Source organism: Parasteatoda tepidariorum, chromosome X1, assembly GCF_043381705.1.
Source record: "Parasteatoda tepidariorum isolate YZ-2023 chromosome X1, CAS_Ptep_4.0, whole genome shotgun sequence".
Lineage (NCBI taxonomy): Eukaryota > Metazoa > Arthropoda > Arachnida > Araneae > Theridiidae > Parasteatoda > Parasteatoda tepidariorum.
Window position 1 is genome coordinate 44,256,606 of NC_092214.1, and position 16,794 is coordinate 44,273,399.

At 27.4% G+C, this 16,794-nt stretch overlaps 1 protein-coding gene across 8 annotated transcripts in view; it reads right to left on the reverse strand.

Annotated features, from left to right (window-relative positions):
* Positions 1-2,436: 2,436 nt before the first annotated feature.
* LOC107447991 (CD151 antigen) overlaps positions 2,437-16,794 on the reverse strand; it is a 161,508-nt gene continuing 147,150 nt past the window's right edge. For all 8 annotated transcript variants that reach the window (XM_071187513.1, XM_071187511.1, XM_043051760.2 and 5 more), the window contains 6 exons: positions 14,429-14,620; positions 14,264-14,338; positions 13,361-13,456; positions 11,534-11,707; positions 8,765-8,848; positions 2,437-4,742 (listed from right to left, as the gene is read on the reverse strand). In XM_071187513.1, coding sequence (XP_071043614.1) covers positions 4,695-4,742; positions 8,765-8,848; positions 11,534-11,707; positions 13,361-13,456; positions 14,264-14,338; positions 14,429-14,620 — 669 coding nt within the window. In that variant the 3' untranslated portion in view covers positions 2,437-4,694. The remainder of the gene's footprint in view (positions 4,743-8,764; positions 8,849-11,533; positions 11,708-13,360; positions 13,457-14,263; positions 14,339-14,428; positions 14,621-16,794) is intronic.

Consider the following 16,794-nt stretch of genomic DNA (forward strand, 5'->3'; position numbering starts at 1 on the left):
GAGTCTAAAGATCATTACTTGGCTTTATTGAGTAATAGAACGACACCTATAAAAATGGCTACAGTTCTGCTGAATTGTAGATTGGATGTTGACTGCAATCAACCTTACCTTTAGCAATTTCACTGCTTCAACCAAAGTTAGATCAAAAGGAGAAATTATAGGGGAAAAAATAGAAAGGCAGGAAAAGAACTATGATCGAAGACACGATGCCCGTGAATTGAAACTAATACATCCAGGTAATAATGTGTATATAACTGATAGAAAGGCTGTTGTTACTGTACAGAGAAAAGGTCATGTTTTATTAAAGAAGGTAAACAGGCGCTTCCAGGAAATAGAAAGCATTTGATTCCAGGAACTAAGCTACAGATTCCTCCACCGAAAGATTATTTGGAAGAAGCTCTATCTGATGAAGATAATGAAAGAAGCAACGAATCCAGATTCAACAGTCTTGTCTCAGAAGAATGATAAATCTCCAAAAGCTGTTCTTCCTCACTCTGGGAGAGCCCAGAATAGACTAAATCTTTAAAGGGAGAGATGTGGCAGTAGCTGTAATTAACTATGAACTGATATGTGTTAACTCTAACTTTATATTGGAATATGTTTTAGTCTTGTATCTCATCAAGCATTGTCATTAAATGTTTGCACTTGATGTTAGAAATTTCTCATCTATATTAATTAATAGTATCAAGAAAGAAAAATAACCTCACACTCTTTCCAACAGTAGTTACAGGAAGATCTGGTTTGTCATTTGTCATTGCTTCTGTATTTTGCTAATTCATGTTTGAGAGTTGTCTATTCTCTCTTTTTAACTAAAAATTTTCAGCTTTTAGTCTATTGAAACTTTGTTGAAGAGCTTTCAGTTGCACCATTAGTTCATTGTTTCTATCACTCTGTTGTTGGGATTGTTATTGTAGGATTAGGAAGTGTCTGAGAGACTAAGCTAGGAGTCATTAGATTACCACTAGCTGTTTCAATTGCAGACATCGTTTACGGTATCTACTCTTGTTTAATATAGAGGAGTAACTTAACACACTCAAGTTCGTGGTTAAAAAATAGCACTTTTAATATTGACCATGATTAATTTGTATACTATAATACTAAAAAGCAAAAATAGCTCCATCCGAACATTCATGTATTAAATAATGAAGAACAGTTTTGAAAGTGCTAGTCACTAAAATAAATGTGTAAATTGCATAAATAAAACTAACTTTGATAACTTGGCATATTTGTACTTTAACACTAGTTCAAAAAGGTAACTCCCCTAAGAACAATAATGTTTGCACATCACATATTGAAAGAAGTAGTTTACGTATCACATTTCTAAAGCTACTGAGGAAAAATCCTGGCCTAGGTACAAGTAAGGCAACTATACATTTATTCGTAAATTTAGTATAAAAAATTTTCTAAAAATTGCTACAAACCAACAAATGTCCTAAATTTGCTAAAAAATGGCAACTTTTTATTAGTCATGTTTAAATAGTTTTAATAATTAACCTTAAATTCTTCAGAAAATTATCCGCAATTGCTACAAATCTTTGGCATAATTTTATTTCAAACTTGGACAAATAAACTTGGTTTCATGAAGTCTAAAATCTTGTGGAACTATCTCAAAAATAGATAATATGCTGTAATAAGGAGTAGTGTTTAAAAATGTAATGAAAAGTCCAAAATAGACTTGCACACTTTGGACTATTCTTTACTTTCAAGCTTCTACTAAATCATAATAAAAGATTCAGTCTCAAAAATATGTTCTGCAAATTTCAGTATATTTATATTCACACAAGATTAAACAAATACAGAATTTTGAAGTGTATGTAAAGGCAGGAAAGTGTGTGTAAAACTGGAAACATGACCATGCCAGTCATTTTAGAAATTATGCACCTGGTATTTGAAGAACAATTTAGTACTCAAACAATCAGCTTAAATTTCTTGTAGCAGTGCAAGGAAGGAGCTGTTGAATCTATATACTGTTATTTCATTTGTCTTAGTTTTAAATGCTTTTCAGGCCTAAATTTAAGCTTTTATTTTGTCATCTTTTACTCTGATCTGACAAATTTCTCTATGGAGACCATTGAGTTTCATTCAACATTCATCTTAGTGGCCTTACACTTTCTGAAAATATTGAAATTTCACTTTCTTACTCTTCCGGGATGGTCACTATCATGACATAACTTTATAATTTGATTGTTTTGAAAAAAGAATATCGTCGGGAAATTTTAGCATTGAGCAACATAACACTATTCTCTGTGGCACATCAAATATATGTTTATATAAATCAACATAAAAATTAGGTAAATTGTTTAGATAACCATAAAAAATTTAGGTTGAGTTTTAATACATTCCCTGTAACATTCAATTAATTTACTTGACATTTCTACACCATATAAAGCCTATAATAAATAAACCAAGATTTTTTTTCAACAAAAAATGACAAAATTTTCCAATAAAATCATTTAATATACACTCAAAGAACTGACATGAAACATATAACAAGACAACTTATTTTCAGTGTTTCTAATAAAAATCAGTGCATAAATATTTATTTACTTAAGTAAACAGGAACATTATGCATGAACAAATACTGCAAATTTAAATACATTCACAATGCGCTTCTTTTTAACTCTAGAAGCAGTTCTAAATAGTAAAATTGTATGTTACAAAACTGTAGTAATTGCTAAACAAATTTTAAACTGATGAATTTTTGGTCAGAGATAAAATCTATTCATAAGTTGGAATCGCCATTCAATGAGATTTATCTACAAATTTATAAACAGCACATTTTTACAATTAAAATAAATAGTTATTAAACGATATTTAAATAACAAATTCAAATACACATTTATACAACCACAAATATAACATTCAAATACAATTATATTTAAGCTACACACAAATCTATATCTAAGAAAAATTAAAATGTCAATGATAGCATTTTACTACTTTGAGTTGTTCCATGTACAAATTGTGCTAATAAGTTACCGATGAGCCATAAATAATTTTTTACAATAAATATCTTTAAATATTCTACATTATCATTAGAGTAAAAATTTAACATCTTCTGGAAAGGCAAACATTGCTGTCATATATACATTGATAGTTTTGGGACGGGAACACCATGATTATTTGATGTGCATAGATTACTCTTTTTGTAAATACTTGTTATACATATTTCATGCATATAAATTTAATGTGTGATTCATGTACAGTACATAAAACATTTAATTACAAATTATAGACATTGAATTAATTTATTATATGTATTGTAGATTTTACAATGCTAATTCGTGTTTAATATTAGCAATACACGATTGCTTTGCATATTTTTATTAATTACTGAAATGGTAAATAGCATATCACTGGTTTTGATTAAAGCTAGCATATATCAAACTTATTAGACTTAGACTAGTTTTGATCATCATCAACAATATTAATCTTTGCCTAAAAGCAAGGTATCATTTTTGTCTCTTTACATCAAAAATATACGTGGAAAGAAATCTGTGGTCATAAAAATAGTTAAGGAATGTTTGTCTTTCCAATATAAATGAATTTTTAACTATTGCAACATTCACATAAATATTTGTGATTAAAGAACAGTGACTAAATTATATTAGTAACCACGTAGAAAAAAATATTAATTAAAAGCATGAATCATTTTTAATAGAACACTGCTTTTAAATACTTCATCTTAAACTGTGAGGTGCTCAGTCACCGAATCATTAAGATAGTAAATTCTAAAACTGGTGAGTTATTTGACCAAACATTTTGTTGTGGTCCACTTGCAAATCCAGCATAAATGCATGTAGAACTACTTTCAGCACTATTGTAAAATAATACTGATATATTGAATGCAATTTTAAAATTGCATAGTATTAACGTTTCAAGACAGACCTCCGCATATCACACAGTAGTTTAAACTTTTTGTTAACAAGTTATGAAAAATGGAAGCAATGGCAACAGAACATGAAGGATATTTCGTATGTTAAAGGTTTGGGCAATGTAAAAAAGGCACTTTTGGAAGGAAAACTGAAGAACTTGTCTGAAAACAGCTAATATTAATTTTTATAACTTGAATATCAACGGTAATAAATATTTAAAGTTCAAACAGTTGTATTCAGCGAAACCAATTTTAACATGGTAAAAATCGCTCTTTATTTTGATATTTATAACAAGATTTATCACTTTACATGGAACGGATATTATGGTTTTTCTTTCTTTTTTTTTCTTTTTTTGAACAACGGTGTAATACTATTTTCGGAGAGCTCTTCAGCAGCTGGTTACATTGGTAAAAATCATCAAGTCCATTTTCCTTTCTTTAAATTAAAATGCTAAGACATGAATTTGATATATTAACATATGATTCAGATTTGTTAGTATGTCTAATGGCAAATTAAAATTCTATAAGTTGACACAAAATTAGGGAATAATATACAAATGTGCATATCTGAAAATGTTTGAATGAAAATAATGTGCAAGGAAGAATGGTATAACTATACAATTATTGTTCTGAGTAGTTTTAATCTAGAGTACATTGAAAGCAAGAAAAATGGTTTGATGTTGCTGACTGTAAAAACTGCTCATGGTCTTTTTTTCTTTACGGATGGCTGCTTGAAGACGGGAAGGAATCTCAAAAATGTTAAGTGTTCCATTCTGACTTCTTTCATCCACACGCATGCAACACACTTCCAAAAATGGTTTTACTTGATAAGACAGAACAAAGCACAAGATAGGGCCATGCCAACAAGCTGTAAAAAAATTTTATAAACCTCTACAAATTGTTTTATCCACTGCTTTTACAATGAAACTCAAATTCAATAAATGGAACGTACTATGAAAATTCTCCTATTAGAAGTGACTGTCAATGAGTTGTTAATGTGAAAGATATTAACTTTACATTTCTTTTTTACTTTAACAAATATATAAAGAAAAGAGCATAGCTAACCATATTATAACCATTTTTCCTATTTTTTAATTGAAATCCTTTGTGTTTCTGAAATTATAGTGAAAACACTTTTAGCCAACCATTTTTTCTAACTCTAATATAAACCAGACATTTTCCATAATCTTAGAACATTTGGTGTCTTACCATTTTGGAAGAAAACACAGGTTGCTGCTCATAACCCTCCACCTTATTTTCTCTATATTTTTTTTTATTAGATTCGACATTATTTTTGATTCAGTTGTTAATTTTTTTTTATAATATCGTTAATGCTTTTATAGCATTATTTAAATCTCATAAAATTTTAGAATTCTTGAGTTTTAGTGCTAAAAGCAGGGGAGTAAACTGTAATTCAATATCTCGGGTAGTACAAATCTAATCTAACAACAAATATAATTTAAAATTTTGTTAAATGTGAAAAAAATGTCTTATTGAAAAGTGAAATTGCAAAAGAATCCACACTTTTCCATGAGGTGTATTGAATGGTATTTGACTTTCTTTCAGTAAACTTAAAATATAAAAATTAACTTTAGTAAGTTTTAAATAAAAGAAAATAAGTAAGTTTTAAATAAGAGTAAGTTAAATAAAATAAATTAACTAAAATTAAATTCTAAAAAAAATAAAAATTATCGTTTGTTCCGTGGTATTATTTATAGAGCTTAAAGCAGAAAGTGCAAAAATTAAAGATAACAATAAGGAGTTCAAACTACTCTTTTTAGTTTGAACTGGAGTTATGGTTCTATTTGGACCATATTTTCTAGATTGTAACTAACCCCCATATTTTAAAGGTTACTAATCTGAATCCATCAAAAAGATAAAATTTATATTCAGATAAATGGGTGCTTATATCTGATTTAAACTTAATTCATATGTAGCTCTAATTTGCTTAGATAAATTTAACCTTCAAATCATTATGGTTATGCATGAAAGTTATTAATGAAATCTAATGTATGTGTAAATTATTTTTTTTTTCGCTAAGTTGGATATAGCTTTTTTATTTATTTATTTTTACAATTCGATTTTCAGGTAGTCTCATTTTTAAAATATGCAGAAAGTTTAGTCACAGTTAACCTTGTGTCCTTGTTGAAAAATCAAAGATCATCTACATTTTACACTATTAACTAAAAAAAACTTTATAAAATAAGGTTTTAAAAATAGTCAATATTTGTACCTACTTTTTGACGCAATCCAAAGGCAAAATTTACATACATCTGCGCAAAAATTTTAAATGGAATGGTCTGACATGTAGCAGAAATAAAATCTAGTTTCCTAAGAGAATGGAGAATAAGAATGGAACTAACCATACTTTTCTATCTCTTGCCAGCATTCTTTAATAGATTTTTCAAATTATCCATGATTTTAGTAAACCCTGTATAAACGACACAAACTTTCATAACTTGATTTTTTTTTTTCATATAATGGAAAATTAAGCTGTATTTTTATGTGGGTAAAGCTCTTCACTCGCTTTTTTATTGTATGTTTCAATTCTCGGAACATCAAATTTGTCATAGTTCATGTGGAATTTCTCAAAATCATAAAGTGAAAAGCTTTTCAGCTGTGGTTTGAAATCCTTTCTTAGAAATTCACTAGAATCACCATATAGAGTTCAAGAGACTTTTCCTATATTACATTATTTACTTAAAAAATTATTACTTACTGCATAGTAAGCTATTCCAACTCCAATCTTTCCAACAATTATGGAATATTTCTCGAGAAAATCTCTCATTTCCTCATACTTCATACATTTTTCTGGTAAACTTCCGACCTATAAGTCAACTTCAAAATTTAAGAGTTAGGTGTAAATTCCTTAAATGTCTGGTTGCCTGAAATATTCATTTTAAGCAAGAGCCCTATTCATATGTGTAATGACTTGGTTGTTATGATGAAATCTGGTTTTAATAAGGTGTTTCTTATTATGGGTGAATAACAGTTTTTAATTTAAAATGCTTTATTAAGAATTATTTTATATTTAACCATGCATTTACTGTCACTTGTCTCTTATAAAAGCTGAGCAGATATTCAATCACTTTGTTAAATTTAAAGGAATAAACAGTTTCTTGAACTGAAATGTTTAAAGAACAATAGAAATTTTTAATATCATTCAAGGTGACCCATAAAGAAAGTCTGTATTCTTTTGCAATTTCACTTTTAAACAGGACATTTTTTCACATCCAAACAAAATATGAACTTTAGTTTGCCTAGGAAATGACAGTTTGCTCCCATGCACTGACGTGTTTCATTAAACGTGTTTTAAGATTTGTATGATGTGTAAAAATATTAGTAAGTGATATAATGAACAGATATTTTGAAAGTAAAGAGGTATTGAATGGTTGTTTAAAGTCACTTCTGGCTGAAGTAATAGTCTAAATTTTTCCCTTTATTGCATATTGCAAAAGAAAATTATACAATATTTGAAAGGTAAACTGATTGCTGTTTCCTAAAACAACACTTAACTTAATTGTTCTGAGGGTTCAAGATTTTTTTAGATTTATTCCTAGACACTTAAATTTTATTGCCTAAAAAGTATTTCTAAACAAAAAGTTATTTTCTCTATTCTTAGAACACTAGTGCTTAAAATTGTCTGAATAACAAATTGAGTATTAGAGTTTATTGCAACTATTCCAGAGTGTACTTACCAGTACCTGTTATAAATGTTTTGCTTCAATTCAAAACTTTTGTACACTATTTATTGCTCACCCCATGAATGACAATATATTGCCTAACACATATTTGTAAGGCATTATTTACATCATTGACCAAGTGCTGGTATATTTTATAATTAATATTTTGCTGCAATGTTAAATTGACTAATTTTCATCATTTCGCTACTAGTCTTGGTGCGAAATGAGTTTTTGCCATGTAGACAAAAATGCTTTAATGCTCAATGCACATTTTAGCCAATTATGAAAATGATTTTGAAGAGTAATATCCTATACAGCATTGAATACTTTTCCTAATATACAAAATATCGAAATAATTTTTTTAGTGATTTAGAATCACTAATTTAGAATTTGAATTTAAGATTCAAAACCAGCTGTATTTTTAAATTATTTTCTCAATGGCCCCATTTGCACAATCTTTTTTTTAAACTAGCTTTTTGGATTATTAGAATTTTCAACAAGAAACAAATTTGTATACCTGCAAAAATATAAACAAACCAACGGCCAAAAAAAGAAAGAACTTTTCAGCCAAATTGTTCATAGAAATTCTTCTTACTCCAAAAATACCACTTTAAAGCAGCTTCCTACTTCAATAAATACTTCAATATTTAAAAATTGTTTTGTGCCTTTTACAAGTCATTTAAAAAGTATTGCTACAGTTTTTTTTAACTTAGTTTATAAAAGCAACTTTATAACCACCCATGTCAAATCATCCTTATTAACTTATTATTAAAAAAAGGGCCCATTTTATTATAGTTTTTAAATTTCCTGTGCCAGAATAAAGAGGCTCTAGTACATACTGCCTTCGTTATTTCCCCCTCATCAAGACTAAAGGAAAAAACGTAATATATACAAATTTTTGACAAAGGACTCTATGAAGCAAAAATAAAGACTAGGTTTATTAGAAAAACTTTGTTGATAAAAACAACAACAGTAATAACTCTTTCTTTTATTTTTACTTTAATGGTATCTAATCATTAGAAATCTCGATGCCCATTGCTACCTTTCAGAAGAAAAACATTTTTTTCAAACATCATGCAATGAGAGGAATTCTGGCTCTTAAATTGCAATGAATTTATGGAAAAACCTTTGTAATAATGGCCCATGAGAAGTTTCAGTTAATGTATATTTTCATGCACAGTTAATAATTTAAAAAAAATTTACTTACTAATAAGCAAGCTATTCCAACTCCAATACCTCCAACTATTTTGGCATGTCTTTCAACAAAATCTTTCATCTTCTCATAACATCCCTATAATATAATTCACAAATCAAATTATGAGCACAAGTTTTATTATGTTTTTAAATTCAAATTATTATTATTAAACAGACTGACACATTTCAGAGCTGCCAACTTTCTAGACTTTTTATAAAAATTGATTCTAGTGGTCTATGTTTTGCATTGTTTTTTATTCATTAAAACTTATTTTCCTCACCACTACATATAAAGGATTTAAAAGTTCATATGCAACATCACTTTATTTCATCTCTATCGTGGTGAAGCTTTTTAAATGTTGGCAAAATTACCAGAAAAATTCTGAAAGCTTTCGTTTTTGAATGTCTACTAGTCTGTAAAATATTTTGCAAAAAGTATTTGGCAGTCCTGATGTTTAACTATACCACTATTATCATATACTGCATCTTTACAAATAATTTTAACCAAAATTGTTCTGGCATTAAAAATTGTTTTGTGCCTTTTACAAGTCATTTAAAAAGTATTGCTACAGTTTTTTTTAACTTAGTTTATAAAAGTAACTTTATAACCACCCATGTCAAATCATCCTTATTATCTTATTATTAAAAAAAAGGCCCATTTTATTATAGTTTTTAAATTTCCTGTGCCAGAATAAAGAGGCTCTAGTACATACTGCCTTCGTTATTACCCCCTCATCAAGACTAAAGGAAAAAACGTAATATATATAAATTTTTGACAAAGGACTCTATAAAGCAAAAATAAAAACTAGGTTTATTAGAAAAACTTTGTTGATAAAAACAACAACAGTAATAACTCTTTCTTTTATTTTTACTTTAATAGTATCTAATCATTAGAAATCTCGATGCCCATTGCTACCTTTCAGAAGAAAAACATTTTTTTTCAAACATCATGCTATGAGAGGAATTCTGGCTCTTAAATTGCAATGAATTTATGGAAAAACCTTTTCCTTTTTTTACTTAAAAAAATTGTGATAGATTTTGTTGAAGTGATTTTTTTATTTAACAAAATAAAACTTAACATTTTTTAGAATTTTAAGCACTAGAATTTTTTTTAATCATTGTACATGCGAGACATAAAAAAGAGCAATAAATAAATCTAACTGGGAAATATGAGGTGACAGCACATTGTTGGGTGGTAAAAAATCATTGACATAAAATTATGCTAATATATTTATAATAGTGATTCAAAGTATTTATGATAGCAATATAATTAAAAATTGTTTATTGTGTTATCAAAGCTCAAATTTAGTTCTTTCATATTTTTTTGTAAAATTTTTTTGTCTTATTTTTTTATAAAAGAAAATATATATAATATATATAAACAGATTTTACAGTGAGTTAGAGAATGAATAAATTTGAACCATTTTCAAACTAATAAATGCACAATTTATTCTACTGTGGTTTGATTCATGTAAAAATTAAGTTTTAATAATTTTTTTCATATTTTGTAGATCTTAGCTGAAATTCAACAAAATTTTAATATTATAAGTCACGAATGAGACTGAAAAAAATTTTCTGTTAATTTTAAAGAAAAATGCATTAAGCATTTGTTTTTAAATCAAGTTTTTTACCAGAAGAGTCTAGTAAAATAAGGTGCTTTATGTTTTTTTTATTTAATAGGGATTTTTATTTAACTGTTCCACATTTATTTATTTTGCTGAGTCTTTATATTCTGTAGATGTTAATGAATGAAGGCATGAAGTGACAGTTTAATGATATTTTTAAGATTTAAAGAAGGTTCTAAATGCCTATTTGGTTTAAGTAACTTGATCAATTTTTCTTAAATTTCTTTCTTGTTGTAACTTGATTAACTCTTAAGTATTTCTGTTAATTCCTCTGATTGCACCTTTTTACTGATGATGGTATTATTGTACTGAAAGGATTGTCTGTCTTACATTATCTATGCCCTTGCACATTGTTACTCTGCTTTACCTCAGTTTAGTTCAAATGAGTATTAGGAGTTATCTATAGTCAATTGGCTGTTTGTAAATAAGAAATAAAGGTTGGTTAGGTATAATATTCATTTTCTCACATACTCTGAAATTTATTAATAATTATGTTTTGAGAAAAGCTGACTTCTTAAAATGTTTTTTGTTCATTTACAGAAGAAAAATTACAAATGTTACAAAATTAAATTTTTTCATACTCTTAAACTATTTTTTATTTACAAAAATTTATTAAACTCTCATTAGAGTTGTTTAACAAACTTTCTCTTTATGAATTTATTTTATTAGGATTTCTGATTGTAAGTGTGAATTAATATTCTTACATATTAACTCCAAACAGAAATTTTTCCATTGTTGATCCTTGCCCTGTAAATTTGTATTCAACTATTTAATTCAAATTAGGCTTACTTTTCTGAGATTTAGGCATATTCCTTCATTTTTAGATTAAACTTCAGCTTTTATTCCCCCATATTTTAACATGCAAGTCAACCTCATAATTTATGACGAATAATCAAACTAATAAACTTTTAATTCAACCTGATAATTAACTTAAATTCACTGGAATATAGTTTAAATTTTACTTCTACTTAAGCTCTTAGTTTACAGTTGCCTACTAGTATATTCACAAAAAAAATTGATTCATTTAAAAGTTCTTGGCAACACAAAGACATTCTGTTTTTTATCAGACATAGATAATCAAAAAGTGTATAAATATAGAAAGAAAAAAAACTCTTAATTCGGTATAATTTATGAAGTTTCTTATTAAATCAGCAAACCTCCAAATAAGCATTGCTATCGTTGGGATCTTTTTGGCAGTTATCTCGCAATCCCTCATCTTTGGTTTTGCAGCATGTAGCTGGTATCTTGTAAATTCCTCCAAAGTGAGCGTTGCGCTTTGACCATATCATATAGCCTGGATTTTTTTCTATCGACATGCCACAGCACTGAAACTGAAAAAAAAAGTTTGATTGAATTTTTTATATTTTATTTTTATTACCTGTAAACATTTTTTTACAAGCATAACTATTTTCACACACATTCTACACAAAGAATTTATTTTTAGAGTAGACAAACTGAGAATGCAATTTTTAGTATACGAAAATTCAACCAAATAGTAAAAAATTATTTTGGGTGCTTTTTGTCAACAGAGAGTTTAAAATTTTGATCACTTATGTTATTTTTCTGCTCTTTTTAAGAGTTTGTTCATGCTCTGAAATTAATTGAAGGAATTTAAAACATGAACACTAACCTTTAATGCATTTTTCCTTTTGTTCAAAATAAAATTTTAAAAAATATTTTATTAGGTAAATAGCGCAATTGATTAGTTTTTAAACATTTATAGCTTTAATTTTGTTGAAAAATGTATGTAACAAGTTAGAGCTATAAACAAGCTAATCCTATAAAAGATTAAAAAAGGGAAGAAGTATTTCTAATGACAGTGCAGATCATAAACATAAATGCTAAAACATAAATTTTGTAAAAAAATACAAGATTAAATTTAGGTAATTTTCTTACTAATGTGGACCAAGAGCTCGCTCTATACATACACATATGTTCTTAGAACCTGGGAAATTTTAATGAAAAAATGCCTTTATCATTAGCTCTCCTTTATTGTAAAATTTTCCAGATGCTTCAAATAGCCAATCTAGATGATCTGATCATCCTACATCAAGTCAAAAATTCGAACATTTAATCAGTGGTTGAAATAGAAAAATTGGGTGAGCTGGGAAATTTTGTAATAATCTTAATATTGCTCATTAATCTCATATGGCCAATACAGAGCTTACCAAATTTAACATTTTATAAAGGCATACAAAAAAATTCAAAAACATTAATACTAGAGACTAAGATTGCGTTTTATTGTAAAAAATAATATTTTTTCTTTTTTGGCAGCATGACAGCCTGATAAAGGGCAGATCCACGTTAGCAAGTCATCACCTGTTGGTTCGATCAGATGCTAGGTCTCTTAATCTATTATTGCCTTTATTTTCCAGGTCTTTTTCTACAGAGACAATCCATCTTATAATCTATCTAACAAATTTACCAGTGGTCAATTTAATAAATAGATCAGCAACATCTTTTTGTAAATGTTTATTTTGTTGGATTCGATGACGTTTTATTGTTAAAATTTTTTATATAATTCATGTTTAGATCATGATTAGAATTTACTAAAATCATTTACATTGACAGCCACAAAAATGGATCAAGGTATTTTCTTTCAAAAATCAGTAAATAACTTCAAAGACCAACAGTAATTTATATAAAATTAATGTGAGTTTAAGATATTATGTAATTTTTTATTGGTGATAAGCTTTCATTTAAGATGATTTTTATAACTTAAAGACCACCTGTTTGCCATTGACATCCTATTTTTAATTTCTGTTTTGATATTATTGTATGTCAGGATAGTGCCTAAAGATTTGAACTAGTTGATACCTTAAAAGGTATATTCATAAGTTTGAGAGGTAAAATTTATTTTCCTTAGTTACTTATTATGATGAATTTGATCATTTCTTTGTTTTTTTTTAAGAAAAAGAAACATTTTATGAATATCAAATCTTTAAACACAAAAAAGAAATTTTTTTGATATCATGCATATTTACGATGGTATGCACTGCATCCCAAGCATCAGTGACTTGAGTATCATTCTGATACAGCTTGATGGTCATCAGCATCTCGTTTGACATACGGTCATCTACCTAAAATAGAGTATTTGATAATCACAACTGAAACCATAATTAAATATCAATATTAATGTTCAATAATATATTTCTAATGCAAGCTATATCTAAGGGGTTTTGTAAACAAGTTAAAACTGAATTTAACTTTTACTAAAAGAGCTCACAAATTTTATGCTGTTAACATTTTAAAGTGTTTTAACAGACCTTCAATTTTGAGAAGTAACTTGTACAGTGTATCCTAGTTAAAATGATGGAATGATAGAAATTTTTTAAAAAAAAGAAGCATTTTTGTTATGATTAAATATTCAATTCTCAAGATAATTTTTTAAATTTATGTCTATATTCTTATTGCTTAGCAAAGACTAGATTTAAAATTGCAGTTTTGGGGGGGGGGAATAAAAATTGTAGTATGTTTTAGAATTTTAGTGATGGAGTTTACTAACATTGCATAAAATTTTTATGAAGTTCGCAATTATAGTTATCAGAGATTGATTTAAATTTTAACTTTTTATATTTAGCAGAGTAAAACAAAAGTATTATGTACTATTTTTTACTTATTCCCTTATTAAGCACAAACAGTAAGAAAGGACAGAAACACTATACTGTATATTTCATTTCATATCTACATTTTACAAGGATTTTGGCAAACCTGAAAATATTCTGACCAGATCTAACTTCTTTTCTAACAAAAGTTCAAAAACTATTTATTAAGGGTGGTGATTTAAAAACACTCTATGTTAACTCTGAATCAAAAATAATTGTTTTCATAAGGAAAAAAAAAGTAAATTATGGTAGTTATGTTAGAATTGCTGAGTCCGTACTTACTTCGCTTCTAAAAACATATCCCAGAATTCCTCCTACAAGCATTACAATGAATATCATGAAGAGAATGATGAAAAACTAAAAAAATAATAATAAATTGATTTGTATTGCATACAAAATATTATCACCCTATTACTTAAAATGAATCATGTACTAAGAGAAACTTACCGTTAGTAGCATACATTTTATTTCTTTAAATGCTCCCACAAAGCCAAGGAAAGAAATTATACTGACAATGATCCCAGTTGCAATAAGTATTGATGCTGAACTTACATACAAGTCACTTCCTAACAGTCTTTCCATAAATGACCTGTCTACGAGCGTCCAAATTCCCACGCTGAATACAACAATGCCTCCAATCTACAATAAATGTATTTAGGGAATTATGTAAGTTGGTATGAAAATATAGCTTATTTAATTTTTTTTAACACAGTAATATCAAATTAAAGCAAAACAATGGAAATTATAAGCTTTATATAATAATAAATCTTATTGATCCAAAAATGAAAACTTTCCTAGGGCCAACGTAGCAACTTGGTTCTATGTTGAAGAAAAAATTCTCATAAATGAAATAAAATATTTTTAAAAAAACTCCAATTATTACTTTAAAAATTCTAAAATTAAATGTTTTGCATATTGTGGGATTTTTTACTGTGTATCTTCAAATTTTGGTCATGAAACAAAATCAAAAGGTTATTTGAAGTTAGATTCTTATCTTTCTCATAATTTTTCCTCAAAACCTCCGACCAGCAAACGCTAATTCATATATACTTTTATATATAAACTCATTTAAACTTACAAACAGGAAGAAGAAAAAATCTTTAAAAATTTTCTACTTAATAAAATTGTGCCAAATGTTGTTTAATGATTTGCACGCGGGAAGATTATACATAGACACTCCAATCTTTGACCTTCATTTAAAATCTATGTGTCCCCCCCCCCTCCCAGGTAGAAATGAATCTAATTCCAGCATCACAAATATATCTAGGTCCATTTTCATTTGTGAAAAATCTAGACACTCTAATTTTGATCCCTGCGCTCCGTGCATGATCTTTGTTGCACGTTTGTTGAGCCAGGTCAAGTTGTTGCTGAGAGATTACTTTAATATTTTATTAAATTTTATTAAAAAAAGAAGGAAATCCTATGTTAATTTAATTTACGTCCATTATAGAATTTCTCACATGAAAGAAAGCAGGAGTGTTAGGCTAACAATTTTCATATAAATTAAAGTTTTAGTTTATAAAATAGAAATAAAAATGTGGACACACAGAAAAAGTATTTTCTTGTGAAAAGACAATTTCATGAGACGAGTACATGTTGGAGAATATCTTTTGTAGTTTGTGAAATAAAGTATTAAAATGATTTTTCTGACATTCGAATCATTAGAATTGTGTAACATGCAGCACATAGAAATCAAAGTTCAATAAGTTTTCTTGGAAAAATATTTTTCAACCTTTACTCATCTGTTTCTCCGAAATTATTTTTCATATTTCCATTTTGTTTTAATGTTATTGTAGATAATTTAATTCTCATACTCTCATTACTCTTTTTGCGGAATCGATTGTCTGAAATAGAGAAATACAATTGCTGGAAAATGTTGTAAATCTTAGAAGATTCGTTGATCTGCAAATACTGTTCTTTATTTAGATACGGTAAATCCTCAAAATGTAGAATTTTGTAATATTCTTATAAAAATATTTTTAATTTCTAATAGAAGTATTGTGAAATGTTTTGTTGATAAATAAATAATTATTTTCAAAAATGAATAATAGGTTAGGGAAGAGAATGAACTTGATTAAATCTTCTCTAACTACATAATAGTTATATCTGGAGTGTGATTATTGCATGGGAAGATGGGGCACTTGCCAAAGGTCCCACATTTTAAAGTTTCACTGTAAATTTAAAGTTGTATTTTTTTCAAAGTATTTAAAGTTTCATTTTAAAGTCATTATAAAGTTTCCTTTAGGTAATAATTTTAACTTATATTTCATAAAAAGTTTCAGTATTTTTGCGGATGCTTTAGAAGTTTGTACCTTACAGGTTCGTGGAATTATAATTAATCCTAAATTATTAAAGTTAAATTAGAAGTAATGCTTTTCTTTTAAATTAATGTTTTTTTTAATATGGATAGATTTTGACATTAACTATGTAAATTTTTATAATTGATTTAATTTTTAATGTTTTCTTAAACTATCCTGAAATAAATAGTTCATTAGACCTTTACTTTCATTGCTTTTGTATTTTTTTTAATGAATTATTTTTTTCTTTGGAATAAATTTAGAAGTCAAGAAAATTTGATGGCCTCCAAACAAGTATTCTGCCCTGAGTCTCGAACTTTCTTAACCTGGATTTTTTTCTAATTTACTGCAATTAATATTTTTCTATGGTGTATACAGAGTTTATAAATTATAATTTTCGAATTCGTAAAATATACAGTTTTTATAAGGGTCATTCTCACGAAAACTGTCATTTTTCAGTTCATAAAATCCCAAAAAAGTAAAGTGAATAAAAAGCTCTGCCCGAAAATGGATGAA